At 30.7% G+C, this 20,573-nt stretch overlaps 1 protein-coding gene across 5 annotated transcripts in view; it reads right to left on the bottom strand.

Moving 5' to 3' along the window:
- Window positions 1-19,674, bottom strand: part of LOC127723549 (uncharacterized) — a 180,844-nt gene extending 161,170 nt beyond the window's left edge. The window contains exons 1-6 of one of the 5 annotated variants that reach the window (XR_007992123.1): window positions 19,493-19,615; window positions 18,699-18,836; window positions 17,949-17,976; window positions 16,054-16,254; window positions 6,891-7,006; window positions 1,785-3,602 (exon numbers count right to left, since the gene is read on the bottom strand). Coding sequence is in view for 4 of the 5 variants with exons in the window: in XM_052230217.1 (XP_052086177.1) it covers window positions 6,891-7,006; window positions 16,054-16,254; window positions 17,949-17,976; window positions 18,699-18,830 (477 nt within the window). In the remaining variant the exon portion in view is untranslated. The other 4 variants (XM_052230217.1, XM_052230212.1, XM_052230209.1 and 1 more) reach the window with 4 other exon arrangements.
- Between the last annotated feature and the right edge of the window lie 899 nt (window positions 19,675-20,573).

Here is a 20,573-nt window from a genome sequence, read left to right as displayed (position 1 = left end):
GGCATAGCTTAATTACCAAATATAGAATACAAGAGTTTGACCAACAACAAACTTTTTTTTGCAAATACTAGTTCTATAAATGACTGATTGCACTCAAACTTAAGATTGATAATTCTCAATGTAATGGAATTCTATGCGACTGTCATGCAAGTGAGAGGTTCAGCAAACTATAAAACAGGTCTAGTCCAAATTGTTTACATAAGACAATAGCAATACCAAGTCAGGAATATGACAGTTGTTATCAATTCGTTTGTGCCTTTCCCAAGTCAGGAGTCTGTAGTTTAGATGAATTGTCGTTGGTTCCTGACTGTCATATTTGGTTATTGTTAATTGTTTCGTTGTAGATATGGCAGTTTTTCTCATTTAAAATGTTTCATATAGTTCATGCCTTGTATAGATGAACATACGGTAAGGGGTGCTCTCATTGTTGAAGGTCGTACGATTGCGCATAACTGCTAACATCCACTTCATTTGAACTTTGATGACTAGTTGTGTCATTGGTTATCATACCACATGTCTTTATTTTATATTGATACTTTAATCTCGAGTCTCTATGGATACTTCATTTGTGATGTCTGAAAAACCTCACTAGCATTCATTGTATACTAATATTTTTTAAGTTTTAAAGCTCCTTTATATGGGTTTTAATTGCAACTGCTTAATAACTCATCCAATCTAGTCATACAAAGCAGGTAATCAAGTAGCGCTGCGTTCGAACGGAAGAAAACCTTTTAACACAAAACTGTCAATCTTATTCTAAAGGAAGTTGTTGGTAGAATGATCAAAACAAAATAATTGAATTATCAAACAAGGGTCAACTGGACATGACTCTATCCTTCATCTACGGGATTGACGGAAACATTCTTCCAATGAAAAGTGGGGTTACATATGTTGCGTTTGAACACTTGCTGTTCCGTACTTAAAAATATTTTAATTGCATGATTGAAATGAATATGTATCACAGATATGAGTTAATATAATGAGCCAGTATATACGCCTCGTCACGATCGTTACCCTGGAATTTACAGGAAAGTGAAGATGAAGCACTTACAACACTCAGTCGCTGTGTGAGGTGGTACATGTTGTAGTTGAAGTTATGGTAGCACTGATGGCAGTCGAAGTAGTATATGTGGTTGAGGTAAAAGAAGTAGTGGTTGTAGTGTGATGTTATTCAAAGAAAAAAAGATAAAAGAAGAATGAGTAGCTGTGATGGTGGTTTTGGTTTTCTGTTTTTGTTGCTGAAAACTAAACAAAATATATAACAATAATAGGACTTTGAAGACCTCGAGATCGATGTCTTCTTTTTTTCCTTTGGTCTAACATTGATATAGCTTCTTTTCTCCAGGTCCTATCAAGTTCATCAAATGAGATACCTGTCGAAGTAAAGTTATCTTTCAACAAATGACAATTTAGCGGTTTAAAAAGGGAAAGACAATAGCAAGACCAAAGATAAAACACAGACCACAAACACTTCATATAAAAATGATACAATTAATGAGCGTTAACATTTTTGCAAAGAAGTTTACACACATCTTTCTCCACTAATGACACCCTTTGTGTTGTTTAAGGTAGACAAAAATGGTGGAATAAGTCGTATTTGGGGAAGATGTACAAGGGTTAAGAGAACAAAATTGATGACGCTCTAACCCAAACATTTGAAAGTCAGGGATGTATGGATAAACGTTTTGCTTAAGTTCAGTTGGAAAGTTTCAATTAACATAGTCAACCTTGAATTTTGTACTGAAAGGGCATCATATACATGATATATTTCAAACAATCTGAAGTTAAAAGAAAACATTATATTCTTGTTTCAATTTTCTAAAGAAGCCATTGTATCAAAACGTCATTTCAATCTGTAGCAAATCCTACGACATCCTGAAGCAAGATCATTGCTATGACGTAGGTCATTTTTATATATAGCGAGACTGAAGTAGTTTACGTAGTTAAAAAGTAGCATATGACATTATGTTATCAATTACTATAGCATTAAACAACTTGAGTAAACATATAAAACACATTAATCGTTTTTATCTGACAATTACTCGATATTTGTTTATTTTTACCATGGCCTTGTAGTGTAATTTCAAACCATACGACAGATTTACAGACAGTTTGCGTGAATATGGATCGTTGAATCGGTCTCTACTAACATAATTAACGTCTATAAGCTCCTCCCCAAATTTTCAAAATAAGTAAGACATGTAAGAGGTGTATATATCACAATATAAGGACTCATCATCATAATATCAGAAGTAACGGTGTTTACAGTTGAATCATCTTTTAACTCAAAAACTAAAGTAAAAGAATGTTTAAACGATGCTGTATTAACACACTCACAAAAAGTAAAATAACAAAAGTACCGAACTGGGAAGAAAATAAAAAACTGAAAGTCCGTAAACAAATAGCAAAATCAAAAGCCCAAACATATTAAAAGAATAGAAAACAATTGTCATATTCAAGTACAGACATTTCCTTATATCAAAATGATGGCTTAAACCTCGTTTTAAGATAGCTAAACACATAGAGACAACCGTCAACGATCTTCTACTTATACGTAGATTCCTTTTATAGCCGACTATACGGTTCGGGTTTTTCGCATTGTTGACGGCCGTACGGTCTTTTATAATAGCTTACATTCACTTCATTTTAACTTTCGTGAACAGTTGTCTTATTAGAAAGTTGTGCATGGTCAATTGGTTTATCACATATGTTTATGATTATGTAGCCCTTTGTTGTCTCTTCACTAACTTTGAAGAAATTGTTTTGAATGGTAACGGTCGTTACAATTGTTCTCTTAGATTTGAATTGTTGGTGTTTTAATGCCACTTTGGAGCTATTTTGTGTCAAGCATTTTTAATTGGTTGAGCCTTCGATAAGAAAGCTGACAATCCTAGTCAATAAAGATTGAAGTCGAGTGCACTCGCATGGGCGGGGTTCTAATTCACCACTTCAGTGTTGACTGGCTAGTGATTACAGTAGTAGAACGACTTAGACCACTTGGTCCCCGAGGCCCCTCTTAGATTTGAAAATTGTAGTATTATATCATTAAAGATTTACTGAGTATATAGCTAACTAGAGTTTCTCAAAATCTAGTATTCAAATATGTATAGTCATGAAAAGCATTTAGAAAAACGAACTTATGCAAGCACAACTTTGCGGATGCTCTCTAATCAAATTTGAGAGAAAAAAAAATAATGTTCTAAAACATTTAGCTCATTCAAATTTGTTTACATAGTATATGCCATGTTTTGTAATTTTTCCGGATGCACAAATTCATATGGATCTGAGTAAATTGTGTGGTGTAAAATATGTCTAAATTTGTTTTAAAATGAAGTTGATTGCCATAATACATAAAAAAAAAAGATGACAATAACTGTAGCAAAATAAAAGAAAAGAAAAAACATAGAAAAAAAAAGCAAAAGTAATTATACATTTCACAAATATATTCCAAATATAACATGGTTTGATGAGAACTTGCTTTTCATGTTTTCTCATATTTTCGTAACAAGTTTAGAATTCTTGTATATTTTGTCTTCCACTTGAAAATTCCACAAATGGGTTTCCCAGTCTTCATACGGTTTTTTACAGGTGAAGCCATATAACTGAAGAAAAAAAAGAGACAAACAACAAAGAGGTAAGTTTTTAAAGTAATGTATATGTCTACTATGACGTCCACATACCCGTTTATAATTCACTCTTTTTATATGATGAAACTCCAATGATGCACTACATCGGTCAAATTTACAAAATAGTTACATTTTGCATATAATTTGTTTCCAACACTGCATTTCTAATAGATACAGTACTATGATCAAATTTGAGACTTTGAAATTCAATTATGCGATGTCTGAGAGACAATGCGTAACTCGCTCATAATTATGCATGTCAAATGCGCGTCTCGTTTACAAAAGACACTAAGTGACACTTGATTTGAAACCATCTGAAGGCCAAAACATTTCCGAAGTTGTAGAGCTCTAAAAACCAAGAGAAAACAATAAACTTGCGGAAAAGATGAGGTGCAAAAATTTGTACACCATATCCGGATTTCAACAATTAACGTCTCTTCAGTGATGACAGGAATCGAAACGGTATTTGGAAAGCCATATAATTTATCCCAATTTAGGATTGACTCTTGAATTCTGAAGAGTCAAAATAGGATAAAAGGATTATATAAACCCGAAGGCAAATATAAAACAAGCCCAAACGAAAAAATATAAACAAGTCTAAATTGAAAACAACGTTCAAACGTTTTGGGGTTGTGTTTGACGTTGCCATAAAAGCGAAAGATTTGGCATGCAACAAAACCAGGTTCAACCCACCATTGTTTTTTTAAAATGTCCTGTACCAAGTCACGAAAATGGCCATTGTTATATTATAGACCGTTTCTGTGTATGTTACATTATAATGTTGTGTTTTTGTTGTGTCGTTGTTCTCCTTAATATTTGATGCGTTTCCCTCAGTTTTAGTTTGTAACCCGGATTTGTTTTTATCTCTATCGATTTATGAGTTTCGAACAGCGGTATACGACTGTTGCCTCTATCTATGATTGCGTTGGATAAAAACCGCAATTTTTATACGTGTGCATGCAAAACAAATTTCATGGTAGAGTGGTCTAAATATAGCACAAACGACATTTTCAAAAGACCAAAAAAGTGAAAAAGTATATTTTAACAAAACGCATTTGACTAGCAGGTCGAACAACGGATGTTCTTAAACCCTGCTGACTGCCATGGCGATTGCCAAATAAACGGATCACCAGATTTAACAAAATGGATCTTGATTATGAATGTAATACCAACAGAAAACAATGAACTTGCAAAAAAGATAGTATACCGCAAACATGAGGTGCAAAAATTTGTACACCATATCTGGATTTCGACAATTAATATCTCTTCGGTGATGTTAGGAATCGAAACGGTATTTAGAAGGCAATATAATTTACCCCAATTTCGGATTGACTCTTTAATTCTGAAGAGTCAAAATAGGATGAACGGATTATATAAACCCGAAGGCAAATATAATACAAGCCCAAACGCAGTCATGGGTTTGAACGTTGTTTTCAATTTAGACTTGTTTATATTTTTTCGTTTGGGCTTGTATTATATTAATTTTGCCTTCGGGTTTATATAATCCGTTCATCCTATTTTGACTCTTCAGAATTCAAGATACAATCCTAAATTGGGGTAAATTATATGGCCTTCCAAATACTGTTTCGATTCATAACATCACTGAAGAGACATTAATTGTCGAAATCCGGATATGGTGTACACATTTTTGGACCTCATGTTTGCGGTATACCATCTTTACCGCAAGTTTATTGTTTTCTGTTGGTATTAAATTAATAGTCAAGATCCATTTTGTAAAATCTGGTGATCCGTTTATTTGGCAATCGCCATGGCAGTCAGCAGGGTTTAAGAACATCCGTTGTTGGACCTGCTAGTCAATAGCGTTTTGTTAAAATATACTTTTTAATTTTTTTTGTCTATTGGAAAATCTTGTTTGTGCAGGATTCAGACCACTCTACGAAGAAATTTGTTTTGCATGCACACGTATACAAATTGCGGTTTATATCCAACGCAATAATAGGTTTTAACGTTGTTTTCAATTTAGATTTGTTTATATTTTTTCGTTTGGCATGTTTGGGCTTGTATTATATTTGCTTTCGGGTTGATATAATCCGTTCATCTTATTTTGACTCTTCAGAATTCAAGAGTCAATCCTAAATTGGGGTAAATTATATGGCCTTCCAAATACCGTTTCGATTCCTAACATCGCCGAAGAGACATTAATTGTCGAAATCCGGATATGGTGTACAAATGTTTGCTCCTCATGTTCCCGGTATACCATCTTTTCCGCAAGTTTATTGTTTTCTGTGGTATTAAATTAATAATTAAGATGCATTTTGTTAAATCTAGTGTTCTGTTTATTTGACAATCGTCATTGCAGTCAGCAGGGTTTAAGAACATCCGTTGTTTGAACTGCTAGTCAAATGCGTTTTGTTAAAATATACTTTTTTACTTTTTTGTTTTTTTTGAAAATGTTGTTTGTGCTGTATTTATATCTTAATCAATATATATGTGCCTAGACCAATACACAAAAAGATATTTAGCAACAAAATATTTCCTTTAAAGATGTTGACTTAAGTAAAATATTGTTTGGGTTAAGGCCGTTGATTGTATTTAATTTGACCAACATGTTGGTATAATTCATTTTCAATTTTGTCGTATATATGATGTCTCATTTTCAGACGAAACGTTCAAACGAAATGTTGCGTGAAGTAATTGGATCCGGAGATGTAAATACGTTTACAATGATTTTACCTATTTTGTTTTATCTATATATCTCTTGGTAGAGTGGTCATAAACTTGAAATGTGTTTGTTCATACCTTCCTCCATACTTTAGACCATTATAAGATAGCAGGTTAATAATTCAAATAACTGTCTTGGTAACCAACATTACAAAAAAAAGTTTAACATTTGACAATAACATGAATAAATTGAAAGAAAAAAATTAAAAGTTAAAAGAATGAAATGATTGTTTGATACCAGTTTTATTGCGATTGACACTTTTTATGTGATCAACTTTCAGCAGGGACAAGTGCAAGCCTTATCAATTACGAGAATGTTGAAGACAGCTTGTCTCATCGCAACATGTTTTACATGTAAATGTTTTACTGCATGTGAACTAAATATTTATTACTCAGCCCGGTCGACACGTTCTGGAGAAGGAATTAGTAGATAAAGTGCTGCTGGTCAAGATCGTAGGCGAAGTTGAGTAAGTGGTGGAGCTGAATGTATTCGCAGAAATAGAAATTGTCGTGGTGTGATGTTGTTTGGAGAATAAATATAAATAATGATAACAGAACAGAAAATATATATAACAATCATACCCGTCTTTCTCCTAGTACTTTAAAAATCTCTATCTCGATCCGGCCTTTGGTAAGTTGATGTATCATTGACTGAGTTCCTCTTTCCCATAATATTTCAAATTTCTCACTCGATATACCTGTCGAAAAAATTTAAATCTTTCAACGAATGTACAGTTCAAACAGTAATTATGATATTTAAGGTACATTCATAATCGAAAAAAGACTATAATATGACCAAAGAGAATTAAACAGACCAAAAAATACTACATGTGCTCAAGATATGCAACTATCCGTGGAAAATTTGTATGAAGGCATGGACAAATAACTAGTAAAAAGGATAAATTGTCACCAGGAAACACTCAAACCAAAACATTTTAAAGCTATGGATTTATAAATACGTACGGAGGTGTCATTCATGTGTGCATAGAGAGGACATCATATATTCCGCGGAAATTAAAAGAAAACGCCTGTTCCTATGCATTTTTTGAAATAATCAATTGCAAAAAGGAGCACCATTGGTTGCCATGCTAGATACCAGAAACTATTAATAGGCAAAAAAAAGTTTACATCAAAACGCTTATGAGGAACGTTCTTCTAAATTCTGTGCAAGAATAATGCAAGGTGTTTTTAAGACATCGTTGAAAGAGGACTCGACAAACGACTTGATCTGAAATACAACACTGCAGGAAAGGAATGTCATTTTGAAGGAGCAAGGACAGGAGAAACTGACCCATCCTGTCAGGAATGAAGGTAAATACGATTTTATTATATTTAGATCTATCGAGAACAGAAATAAGGGATGTTTGATACCAAAGCTTTGGCTCAACACTAAAGGTCCTCCAAAACCTTACTTTGCATTCAATATGTTTAACGTTACATTGATGTTCAACTTTGTTAAAGAGAAAGACTGCAGTATTGAGTAAGAATTATTAACAGTTTCGCCTTATGATGATTCCAATATGTTCAACCCGAAACGCCTTATTATATAAGTTTTAAGTTTAAAGCAGGTAAATGAGAAAACAAAGAACAGTTAATAAAATTAAGAAAATGTGTTACTTTAAATACTTAAATGTAATCAATCAATCGTTATCTTCCATCTATACAAATTTTCTCCGTAAACAAATTCTCAAAACAGCAGGAAAAACGCAGGAAACTGCATTATTATACACGTTGTAAACAGAATTCGAGCGATACTAACAAAAATCACAATTTGTACCAAATTCCTGAAGAAACCAATCCTACAAGAGCCAGAAGAAAGATAATTACCGCCAGGTACAATACTACTTGTGACTTTATCTTATTAATGGTGGCCATAAAAACTATGTCCACCATTATGGCCCTATATGTCAATCATTATACCCCCTGTTGCTTAATTAATACACAAGGTATTAATCAAAAACTAGTCTAAAAAGAATAAAGAGAAATCATGACTGCATTGAAGTCTTTAAATTATATAACTTACAGGTAAAGTGTCTCAGGTAAAATATATTTGTTTGTCAAATTTAATTACTGTGATTATGACAAGAAAATTCAAAAATAAAATGAAATAATAAAACAAGTTGAACATATAGCTTAATAACATTTTTTTTAATTGTCTCATGACTGTTTGCTTTGATGTTATAATTTTTGAATAATTCTATCAACTTAAGTAATTTTTTACATGTATTTTTTGGCAAGTGCAGAATAAATTAATATCATATTCTAATATAATGCAAACTTTCACAATGCCTGCCTTTTTGTATTATTGAAAAGGTGTTCCTCAAATTAATTTTCTAAAATCAAAATTGTTTATTCTTACACTACAAAAGTCATAAAGTCTGAAAAGACCAATTTTTGTCTTAATTTGCAGGAACAATTACTCGACATTCTCCAAAAGTATGACTTGTGTCTTAATTTTTCTTGACAAATTCTGATTTATATCAAATTTGTATGAAATTACTAGCCACATTCTCCACATTCTGAATATATGGTCTTAAAATTTCTTGACAAATTCTTGACATTTGAATACTGCTTTGAAATTTCTCGACAGATTCTTAACATTCTTATTTTTTCTCAACAAAAGTTGGGCATGTAAATATTTTTATAATTAAAATGTCATATAAACATATTATAATTAGTTTCTGACAAAAAAAAAAACCCAAAACAAACATTATAATGCAAAGAAATAACAATTCTATAAGAAATCAAAACACATGGAAAACAATTATTAGGTATCTGCCCTCAGTTCTAAAGACTATTTTATAAAGGAGCCAATATTTTAAACATGTTCCATGTTATAGAGGTTAAGCATTTCTTTTACTTTTTGTTCTTGTGTGAGAGATATTAATATGAGAAGGTAAACCATTTTTAAATAGATTATCTCTATGTTGTTTTGTTAATTTTACAATCAAGGAGGAAGTGTTCTTCATCGTCCAGCAAGTGGCACAGTTTACATATTCTATCCTTTCTAGGAATTTTATATTATCCACTATTTTCTATTTCTAAATTATGATCACTAATTCTTTACTTAGTGAAGCATTTGTGTTTACAGTTTTCATCATAAGTTTATATTCTATTTATAAAAATATTCTTATATTTTTCTTTAAATTCATTTTTAACCAAGGGCTTTAAAGAGTCTAATTCATTCAAGTCCCTGCAATTATTAACTTTATCTAAATAGTCTGGGTTGAGTGAAATATTCTTGGCAAATATATATCAAGAATATGCCAGTCCGGCAGTTTCGACAATAAAATACACAGAATAAAAAGTGATTTAATTAATAGAACATAAAAATGTCACAATCTATAGAAGTGTACTTTAATTTTCTGGAGACAAATTTTGGCTGTTAACTGAAAGAAATTAGTCAAACTGAAGATAACATATTTGATAAGTTTACAAATGTTTCAAAAAGCAAGATGTGTACAAGTTTGTTTAAATAATTTCTTTTCAAATTATTCACTTTATTCAGAGACAAGAAAATTTTTTTCATTATGATTCGCATCTTTAAAGAGCATTTATCACAATTTGATGAAAACTAGGTGGGCATTTGGGAAATTAAAGTCTCTTCAGTGATTCTTCATGCACAACACCTGAGATTTGAGATTTGAAAAAAAAAAAGATATAAACAAAAATAGTTTTTTCCTAACCCATATAATGGTATCTGTTGTTTTCCTGAATATTAATAGATTGTACAACTGTGTTATCAACATTTATTGTAAAATTATTGATATTGATCATTTTATTTTGTTAAGAAACAGGCTTGTTAAATTACTTGCTTCATGATCCTATAAACATATCATTTGCATGATTATAAGTTATAAACAATAACAATTCATTACATAATGCAAGCGAACAAGTGAATACATTGTGCAACATGTATATTTTTTTTTAACTTAAAAAAATAATTATTTAAAGGTTCTCTGTTTTGTTTTCAAATGCTAGTCAATAACTTATCTTTTACTTTTTGTCATTTCTACTTAAACAAGATTCTTACCGAGAAGAAATTAAAAGAATAAGAAAAAAAAAAATTAAAAAAACCATACAAAAATGAATAAAAACAAATAAAAAATACAAACTAAATCAAACAAAAAATCTAAACATTGAAAAAAAATTCAACATTAATAAATTTAAGGACAGAAAAATCAACAAATAGTATAAGTTAACAAAGACTAAAACAACATTTATTCTACATTTTCAAAAAAGGTGAAATGTCAATTTTAAAAGACACCTGAGTTGTTTTCCAATAGTTCGTTTCTATGAATGTTGCATTGTTGTTTGTTTTTTTTTGTTATTTCGTTGTTTTCCTCTTATAGTTGGTGTGTTTCCCTCGGTTTTAGTTTGTAACCAGGATTTGCTTTTTCTCAATCGATTTATTACTTTTGAACAGTGGTATACTACTGTTGCCTTCATTTACTTGTATAGGTAAATTTTATTGAAACATACAAGCTGAAAACTTCAACCCTCATTGATTTCAACAGTTAACATAATTAGATAAAACAATGTATGTAGTGTGCGAATCCTGAAATGTCATTTTTACTGTATCCGCTATGAATTTCTGATGTAGAATGATAAATAAACAGACGACAAATTCATATTTTTTTCATGATATAGGTATGAGATTCGGGCGGGTTTTCATCGCGCATACAAACATCCAGGTGTAAAATTGATACACAAATAGATAAATATTTAAAATAGTTCACGAACAGAGAGTGCAAGAGATTTAAAAGTAGCAGTTAAGTTTCATTTGCAGAAAAAATAACCTTTTAACATAATTAGCAATGTTATATAACTTAAAGCAGGTTTTTTTATTCAGCTTGTTGATATTGAATCAAATTCCACAATGCAGTTTTCGTTATGCGATTCATGTTTACTGTCGAATAATGATACTAGTCTTTAATTTTCACTGTAGAGCGATTCATTTCTATTGTACATGCGATGCATTTTCACAGAAGGAAATTAATCAATGTTCATTAAATAAAGTCTTAATTCAGTCTACTCTCTTAAACAAAATTTATGAAGTCAGAAGGATTGATTATATATGCATACTTAGTGAGTGAAAGTCTGAGGTAATATATCAATAAATTCCGTAAAAATGGCATTTATTGCTAATATAGCCAATTCCATTTTCTCTAATAATTTTTCTAGATCCAATTCTATATGTAGGATAAAATATGTATACGTAATTGTAAGAATTCAAGGATATATTGAATACAGTTCATTGTTATATGTTTAAACGGTTCTATGCCACGGGCTATAACTGCCGTACAGTTTTTTTCTTTATTCTATTAATTTTATTGCTAATAAAAAATACAACATGATCCAACATTGTACTCTTTGAACAGATGATTAACACTCACTCATGTATTTATACAACTTTCTAGTTTCGGCTATCTATGTAACAACTTTATTGAGTATCAAATAATAACTTCCATTTTCCTTTCTATTTTTTGTCAAAAAAATGACTACCTTTAAGAACTTAACTTTTTTCATGATGAACATTTATTTCTTTCAATTATTTTTTTGTCTTTATCCATAGTGATGACAACTAATAAAGCACACCTATGCATGATATTTAATATAATTATCACTTTAATTTTAAAAAGCCTTATATTTAACAATTTGCATTGATCTCAATCTAAAATATTCAAGTTTTTAAATTTTAGTTATTTTCCAAAATCTATTAATCAATATTCAACAGTTTTATTAATTTTCTTTGTTTTATCACAAAGAAGAATATTTTCCAAACAAAATGTTTTTTTGTCATCTGCCGTACAGTTGATTTCGGACGTTAATCGCTACATCGGAAGATAGACCGTTCCTATATTTTCATCAAACTTAAGACTTATTGACATTCACTACAAACCAGTAAAAGTCTAAAATGGCCTATATCTGTACTCGACTGTACTGATTTTTACTCGACCAGTCTGAATTGGTCTGAATTATACTCGACATTACTCGACCCTAGTCTTATCCATACTCGACCGTACTGATTTGTACTTGACCCTTATCTTTGCCATTGAAAATATTCTGAACTATTACTCGACTAGTCTGGAACAGTCTTAACCCAATCTCGACCTGTACTCGACCTAATTTTTCAGTCTAAACCATACTCGACCAAAGGTCTGAACAATACTCGACCAGTCTGAACCATACTTGACCAAATAATCTCTATTTTTTTTTTAATTTTAGCTGTTAAAATTAATTTCCTTTTTTTCTGACATGATAACAGCCACAATAAAATAAAGATATATTTAAAAAAAACATATTTTTACATCCTTACATGATTCTCATATTTATCAAATAGAGATAGTCAAATCAAATTATCTTATATAATAATGTAATTATATTAATTTTAAGTTTTAGAGTTTTGTTAAAAAAAAGATTCTTTTACCTAAAAAACACACCTTTACTGAGTGTAATAAAACCTTATTAAGGTGCTTCTTGGTTGGCATGTGTTTTTTTTTAAACTTAATTTTCCTAAATTTCTAAAGAAAAAAAACATAGGTTTTATGTTTACATACACTAGTTATATAATTATCTTTTTAACAACAGCCCAAAAATAACTGAAATTGTTTAACTTTATATTAGAAATGTATCTATTCTTATTATAATTTGGGATATATTATATATAATATATATCAAAAAGGGATAAAAAAAGTTAAAGAAACAAATAACAAAATTTTTCTGAATAGTGGTAAAGTATAAAGTAATACCTTCTGCTTGGGGCAAACTCATTAAAAAGATCACACCTGGTTAGAGAGAATTAATTTCTAATTAAAATTCAGTAAAAAATGCAACATCCTGTAAAACTTAAATCGCAAGGCCTTTTGAATTCACTAGATAAGTAATACACGAGCTTAAGAAAAATAGGGCTTTCTTTTTACCTGTAAAACACACATGTACTGAGGTAATTAAACCTTATTAAAGTTCTTCTTGTATGCCATGTCTTTAATTTTGACAAAAGTTATTTAAATTTAATTGAAATAAATTTTTTCTGCAACTTTGGAACACATTTCCTTTTTTAAATGGTTATCAAGGATTGCTATGGAAATCTGTTATCATGATTATATTAAATTCTTGGTTTTACAAAACAAAAGTGTGATCTTTTAAATTTATTAAGTTGCTTTATATACTATTCTAAATATATTTTAATAAAAAAAATGTTCACTGCATTATTAACTAAACTCAACTGACACCATAAATCTATACAAGGCTTAAGTAAATGATGAAAATTGTCCAGCAACCATAAAATATATCTGAAACATTCAAAAAATTTTGAATAACATTGTAAATATTAGTCACAATCCAGTTTTGAGATTATTGGATCAGCTTGTTTTATTTTTATTTTAAAGGTGATATATAGATATATATATGTGTAAGTGTTGATGAATATGGTGTTGAATTTATATTATGTTTATTGTAAAATGTTGGTTTCAATGCCATATTGAATACATTTTAAATTTCAAATTGTTGTTCTAATTTCTACCCAGAGGAAATAGCTGTTAAAAACAGTTCCTAAATTGATGAAATACAATAGATAGATACAAAATATATGTCTAGGTTGGTTAAGACTTGGTCAAGTATGGTTCAGACTAGGTCGAGTATGGTTCAGACTAGGGCGAGTATGGTTCAGACTAGGTCGAACATTGTTCAGACTAGGTCGAACATGGCTCAGACGCAAATAAAATGGTTAAGTACTGGTCGAGTGTGGTCGAGTACAAGTTCAGACTGTTAAGTATGGTTCAAACTACAGTCGAGTATAATCAGGTAAATTTCAGACCAATTCAGACTGGTCGAGTAAAAATCAGTACAGTCGAGTACAAATATAGGCCATTTCAGACTTTCAATGGTTCGTAGTGATAATGTTCAGTTAAGTATTAAATGTATACGAAAGCAAAGAATGCTCCTGACAGCATTGTATATCATTTATATTACTTGAACACCATGTGACTATTTTAAATAGACAAGTCTGTGAATTACTTGTAAATATTGCGAAACAGACACTCTGTGTAACTCAAACTTGAGCATAGTTGGTTAGCTCTTACACCAAATGCGACCGTGTATTTTGTGATTTGTTTTTTCTAAAAATACATAACGCGAATGAGAAACCCGTTGTTTTAATTTTTTTTGAAAACATTTACTTGATAAACTGACCTCAGAATTTTGGCACTGTACGATTTTATTCTCTTTGCAGTTTGTTTACTTTCTGTAGTACCGTTTGTTGTACATTCTTGTACTGTTTGTTGTACAAAAGCCCATAGATATGGTAGAAATATGTATGAAACGGCGTAATAATGAGTAGGTAAGCATCTACGACTAGCTTGCATTTCAAATTGTAATATAAGTATCATCAATAATAAAGTCATTTAAAGATTATTTTCAGTAGTTGCATTTCGAATTATCATATAAAACAACAATGAAAATCTATCGCACCTCCAAAAATTCCACTTCAGAAATGATTGCACTTACAGCGATAATTCATAGCATTTATGTTAAAATGAATCGCATTCAGTAAACAATATTATGGATTCAGCTGCTTTAATTACACTTTTTTGGACTTGAATCCTGTTATTATACATTAAAAAGTTATATTCTAATGAAATTGTGTTAAAACAACCATTCAAATCAATTATTTTATATTTTCAAAAAGTAAACAAACGCAGTTTTTCCCATCATCCTTTATTCTACAATAGACATACTCGCATACGCCAGTGAAAATGAACTAACCGGATTCGCACTTTATATACACTGTAAACATCAACCTATGTTTTATGACTCCCAATAAATGGCCAACATCTCAAAATTGAATACCCCAATAAATGGTCACCATTTGATGTTGACCATACAAGAGGTTTGACATAATTTAGAGGAAGTCAAAGGTTGTAATGTAGGTCAATAATTCATATTGCGATACTCATGATCCTAGATTTGCTTGATTGGTTATAAAGTATCATATGGTATCAGAAGAACAACAAAACGTACACAAAAACAGCATTACAAACATCCAAGAACAAGGTTCTTAAGTGAAGTTTGAAAAATCTATAATTTAAAATTGATACTGTAAGTCAATAAAACCTTAGTTAAGGAACAAAACAATCTAAAAATATTAACAGTTTATGGACTTCCTTTCCTTACCAAGACAAGACAAGACAATGTATTACAATTTAGACACACGTATGGTGCTACACGTTATCTAATTCCGATATAGCTATTTTTTCGACTGGCAGTAAAAAGCTGACTCTGACTTTTACCTTATTTTTGCATTGGTATTATTTGGGTCTTAATCTGCTAAAAGTTTAACCTTTTATGAGCTATTGAAGATGGGTGGTGAAAATATTTTACCCTGTGTCGTAGGAAAAAACCAAGGAGTCCGAACATCTGACAAAAAGCCTGACATAATTACAGCATTAACTCACCAATTGTCTACAAAAATATAACGAATTACCATATTACAATACTTACTGTACCTGATGTCAAGTTCTGAGACTGTATCTGCTGTTATAACTACTTTGTAACATTGCTTTATATATTTTTTATAACTTTGAATTGACTTGCTTCAACAAGTGAAAGTTGTTACAAATTAAGCACTGTGTGACATTTTATCATCACAATAAACCCCAATAAACTAACATTTAAAACATATCAATTGTTTTCGTTTTCTAAATTGAAAATACATGAGGCGATAGTAGTAAGAATTTCACTTTACCATGGTCATAAGCAACTTCAAACCATAGGACATCGTTTCCAGATAATGTGTGTGGCAAGTTGTATTGGAAACTGCTGGGTCCAAAAAGTTTCTGCCAACTTTCAAAGTGAGTAAGAGGTGTACATGTCACATTACAAAAACCCATACTTATGATTTCAGAAGTAACCATGTTCACAACTGAATAATTCTTTACTTCAAAAACTAAATAGAAAAAAAAGCACAAGAAAATAACATGACTAAATGAACTATTGTTTTACATTTGTCATTTCGGGTTTTTTTATAGCTGACTATGCGGTATGGGCTTTGCTCATTGTTGAAGGCCGTACGGTGACCTACAGTTGTTAATTTCTGTGTCATTTGGTCTCTTGTGGAGAGTTGTTTCATTGGAAATCATACCACATCTTCTTTTTTATAAGTCAGTTTTCAATAATCACTTTTAAAAAAAACATGTTTAAGTTGAAATGACGCCGATGGGGTGGATCTTTTTAAAATAAAAAGCTATTTGACGTTAATTATTTGTACAACAAAACAAAAAGTTAACACAACAAATACTAACAATATATTAATAATTATGAAGTACAATACTAGTTATTAACACACCCAAGGCGATCGGCTTTGAGAAAACAACATATTTGCGAGTACTGGTATCTTCAATATCATACATTATCTTTAGCACTAACAATAACAATAAAAGAAAATTTAAACCATGTCGGAATCTTTCGTAGCTTGCTTGTAACGGTTTTCAAAACTTGACATTTTTGAAATACTTAGGCTTTTCTACCTCAGGAATAGATTACCTTAGCTGTATTTGGCAAAACTTTTAGAAATTTTTGGTCCTCAATGCTCTTCAACTTCGTACTTTATTTGGCCTTTTTAACTTTTTTCATTCGAACGGTCGCTGATGAGTCTTTTGTAGACAAAGCGCGTGTCTGGCGCAAATACGAAATTTCAATCTTGGTATCTATGATGAGTTTAATTATTATGTCTTTTTGTTCACTGCTGTTAAAATAATTTGAATTATATTCGACTGTCATACAAGTGAAAGGTTTCGCTAGCTATAAATCTACCATGTTCTACATAAGGAAAAGCCGGTACAAAGTCAAGAATATGACAGTTGTTTTCCATTCGTTTGATGTGTTTTAGCTTTTGATTATGCCATTGAGTAAGGGACTTTCCTATTTGAATTTTCCTTAGAGTTAGGTATTTTAGATATTTATTTTGGCTATGCAGTATGGGTTTGTTCATTGTTGAAAGTCGTACGGCGAAATCATAATGTTCACATCAACGTCATTTGGTCTAGTGGATACTTATGTATCTCATTAACAAAAATACCACACCACCTAAAATTATAATGTGTACTTGAAAATGAATACTGTCCATGGAATCGATCTTAACCGTTGTGTTCACAAACTGTGGGTACTCCAGTATGGAGTTGCCACAACATATGTGTCCCATTTAATAGTATGTATATAGTTGCCAAGACAGATTTTGTTATTGTATACACGCTAAGTGGCATCTCTATCCTATCCATTTTTTATTCATTTTTGATATCCTCTATATCTTTTATTTCTTAATACATTTCCCTAATAAAGGGGTTCATAAGCCTTAAGCAGAGGATTTGAGACCCTCTCTTCTCATATGTGCAATACTTTTCAATTCTCTATGATGTATTTGTTACTTCGTTTGAATTTTTCCCTGTAGTACACACAGTCGTTTGATTTTTTGTTTTTCTTTAACTTCATTTCAAGCATATTTAATTGACAGGGAAAGGCGATAAGTGGACATTAAAAACTTATAAATCGAGATAAACTGACAACTACATGGCAAAAACCAACTATTTAGAATGTAAGAACATGAAAATGGGACGGTACTCAGTACAATATTGAGGTACATACTTGCAATGATCTTTGCTTCTCCAATAACCTGAAAGTATTTGTCATGTATTTTATAACGAATTGTTTCTTTATTAAGTTATAGCTATATATACATGGTATTTCTGCAATACACATGATACATACGAATACGTTTTAATGTATATGTAAACCAAATTCTCACAACTGAGGTAAACTGATAAACTGAGCTTCTTTCGTAAAATATTGGCCTTAATAGAACAATTTCAATTTTGAGAAAAAAACATTAAGCACTTGTCATGAGTATTACAATGTATTAGTTTAAGACAAAATAAAATACTAAATTAATAAAAAGTCGAAGATTAACAGACAACACTAAACCATAAAAAAGTAGGGTAAAAAAAAGAAAACTTAAAAACAACCCACAGATAACTAAGGACGAAACCCAATTGAACAGGATATATTTCATTAATTTTTTTGGGGACATGTATTGTCGTATTTCTGCTTTCCTTTTTGTTTATTATTGTTAATTTAGTATCGATTTAATATGTTTAAGTCTTTATATATCATGTATTTTATTCTAAACAATTTGATACCGATAAACTGAATTACAGTTTTGTTTTATCACCCTGCAATTCTTAGATCCACTTTGTAATCAATAGCATATGTTGAAAGCTGTAATACTAGGGTTTTTTTTGTACACAGAATTATAGTTTTGTAATTTTGTTGATTTTAATATATTATATTGATGATGATTTGAACCATCCCATAAAGTGTTATGACATCATATCTTACCCTAAATTTATATTTTGCTTTGTCTCCGATGACATAGCTAGCACCGTTTATCTTTGATTCAACAGTATCCCCGTTTTCCCCATTTGCCTCTTTTATTTCCATTGATAAGAGAAATTGCAAAAGTTCAGACATGTCTACCTTAAAATACAAAATGATAAGGATGATTAAGTTAAACATTCATTTTGAGCTAAATAAGCTATTGCATTGGTTAGTTTGAATCATATTATGTTTTCGAACAAACTTATTTATACGAATAAGATTTCCTTTATGGTTCAAGGATGTCGAGTTTAAAAGGTAAACATTGTAAAGTAAGACTTTAACCTAGAATAAAAGACTTGGGTTGTTATTATGTCTTCCACTTAGGTATAACCATTTGAAGTCTTGTCGAATATAGATTACACTTTAGTAGTAAAATATTGTGATTACATTCAATAAGATGGGATTCAGTAATGTCAAGATTAAGCCACAAACCCAGGCTCAACCCACCATTTTTTCTTAAAATGTCCTGTTCCAAGTCAGGGATATTGCAGTTTTTATCTAATAGTTCGATTCTATAAATGTTGCATTGTTGTTTGTTGAACTGTTCTATTATTCCGTTGTTTTCCGCTTATAGTTGATGTGTTTCCCTCGGTTTAAGTTTGTAACCCGGATTTGTTTTCTCTCAACCGATTTATGACTTCTGAACAGCGGTATACTACTGTTGCCTTTATTTAACAAATAATCAATTGAATGCAAATCCTAAAATCATATTGATTGTGTCGAGCAAAAAACGAAAGTAAAAAGTTAGTACTCACTGATGCAAATAATTTACAGTTTCTAATCACTTATGATATGTGTAATTCAGTTTATCGAAGCACAAATAACATAGTAATCAAATATAAATACTTCTATTTAAAAGTGTACTTGATGGTGGAATGTTTTAAATTCTTACCTTACTTTCTATATATAGATTCTAACGAAATATATTTCCGTAAAGAACATTCAAAGGGAAGATAACTGTTATTTTATTTCTCTCGTCACGAATGGTGAACAGGAAGACAGATTATCTATTGCTTGAATTATATCTTATTGAAAACAATATTACAATGATAATTCATAGATACAATATAAAACAAAGAAGATGTAATATGATTTTCAATAAGACAACTACCTACTAGAGACCAAATGACGTAGAAGGTAACGACAATAGGTCACGACTAGGCCATCGATAATGAGCAAAACCCATACCCCACAGCAAACTGGTCTCAAACGTGAACTATTTTTTGGCGTGCCTCCTCTGATCATCTACAAACTATTTACTATTCTAACTTATCTGTATTCTTGTATAATATTGAACAGATATAATTCGATCATGAAAATTAGTGAAAAATACACTTACCCTGAAGTGAGTGTGGTTTTCATCTCCGTGAAATTTAAATGATGTACTATATTTTTTACAGAAAGACGTTTGATGTATATGCATTCAATATACAAATCAGGGATATTCGGTTGATGAACATGACACATGTGCAATTGTGTTGATACATTGGTGTACTCTTAAGCGTTCTTTTCCAGATTTTACAATAATATCGGATTTGGAACAAATAGTTCAAATTGAAATGATTAATAAGGCGCAATCAGTCATTTTCAAATATTCGGTTGGTTATAATCTTAATTAAATATAACGAGATGTATTTCTAGTTGGTCTAAATAAAATTAAAAGAAAGGTACTGTTAAATATTGGTTGGGGTTTTTATTCAAATTTCGACAGAACTTGTTTGTAGTACGTGTCATGTGGCAAATGTTACATTTATATCGGCAATGTACAGTACGTAATTAATCATGAATTCCTTTGATGAAATTCTAAAGTAATGCTTTACTGAATTAAAAGAAATA

The sequence above is a fragment of the Mytilus californianus genome, unplaced genomic scaffold (assembly GCF_021869535.1).
Source record: "Mytilus californianus isolate M0D057914Y unplaced genomic scaffold, xbMytCali1.0.p SCAF_13, whole genome shotgun sequence".
Taxonomy (NCBI): domain Eukaryota; kingdom Metazoa; phylum Mollusca; class Bivalvia; order Mytilida; family Mytilidae; genus Mytilus; species Mytilus californianus.
This window is presented reverse-complemented; position numbering and strand designations above follow the sequence as displayed.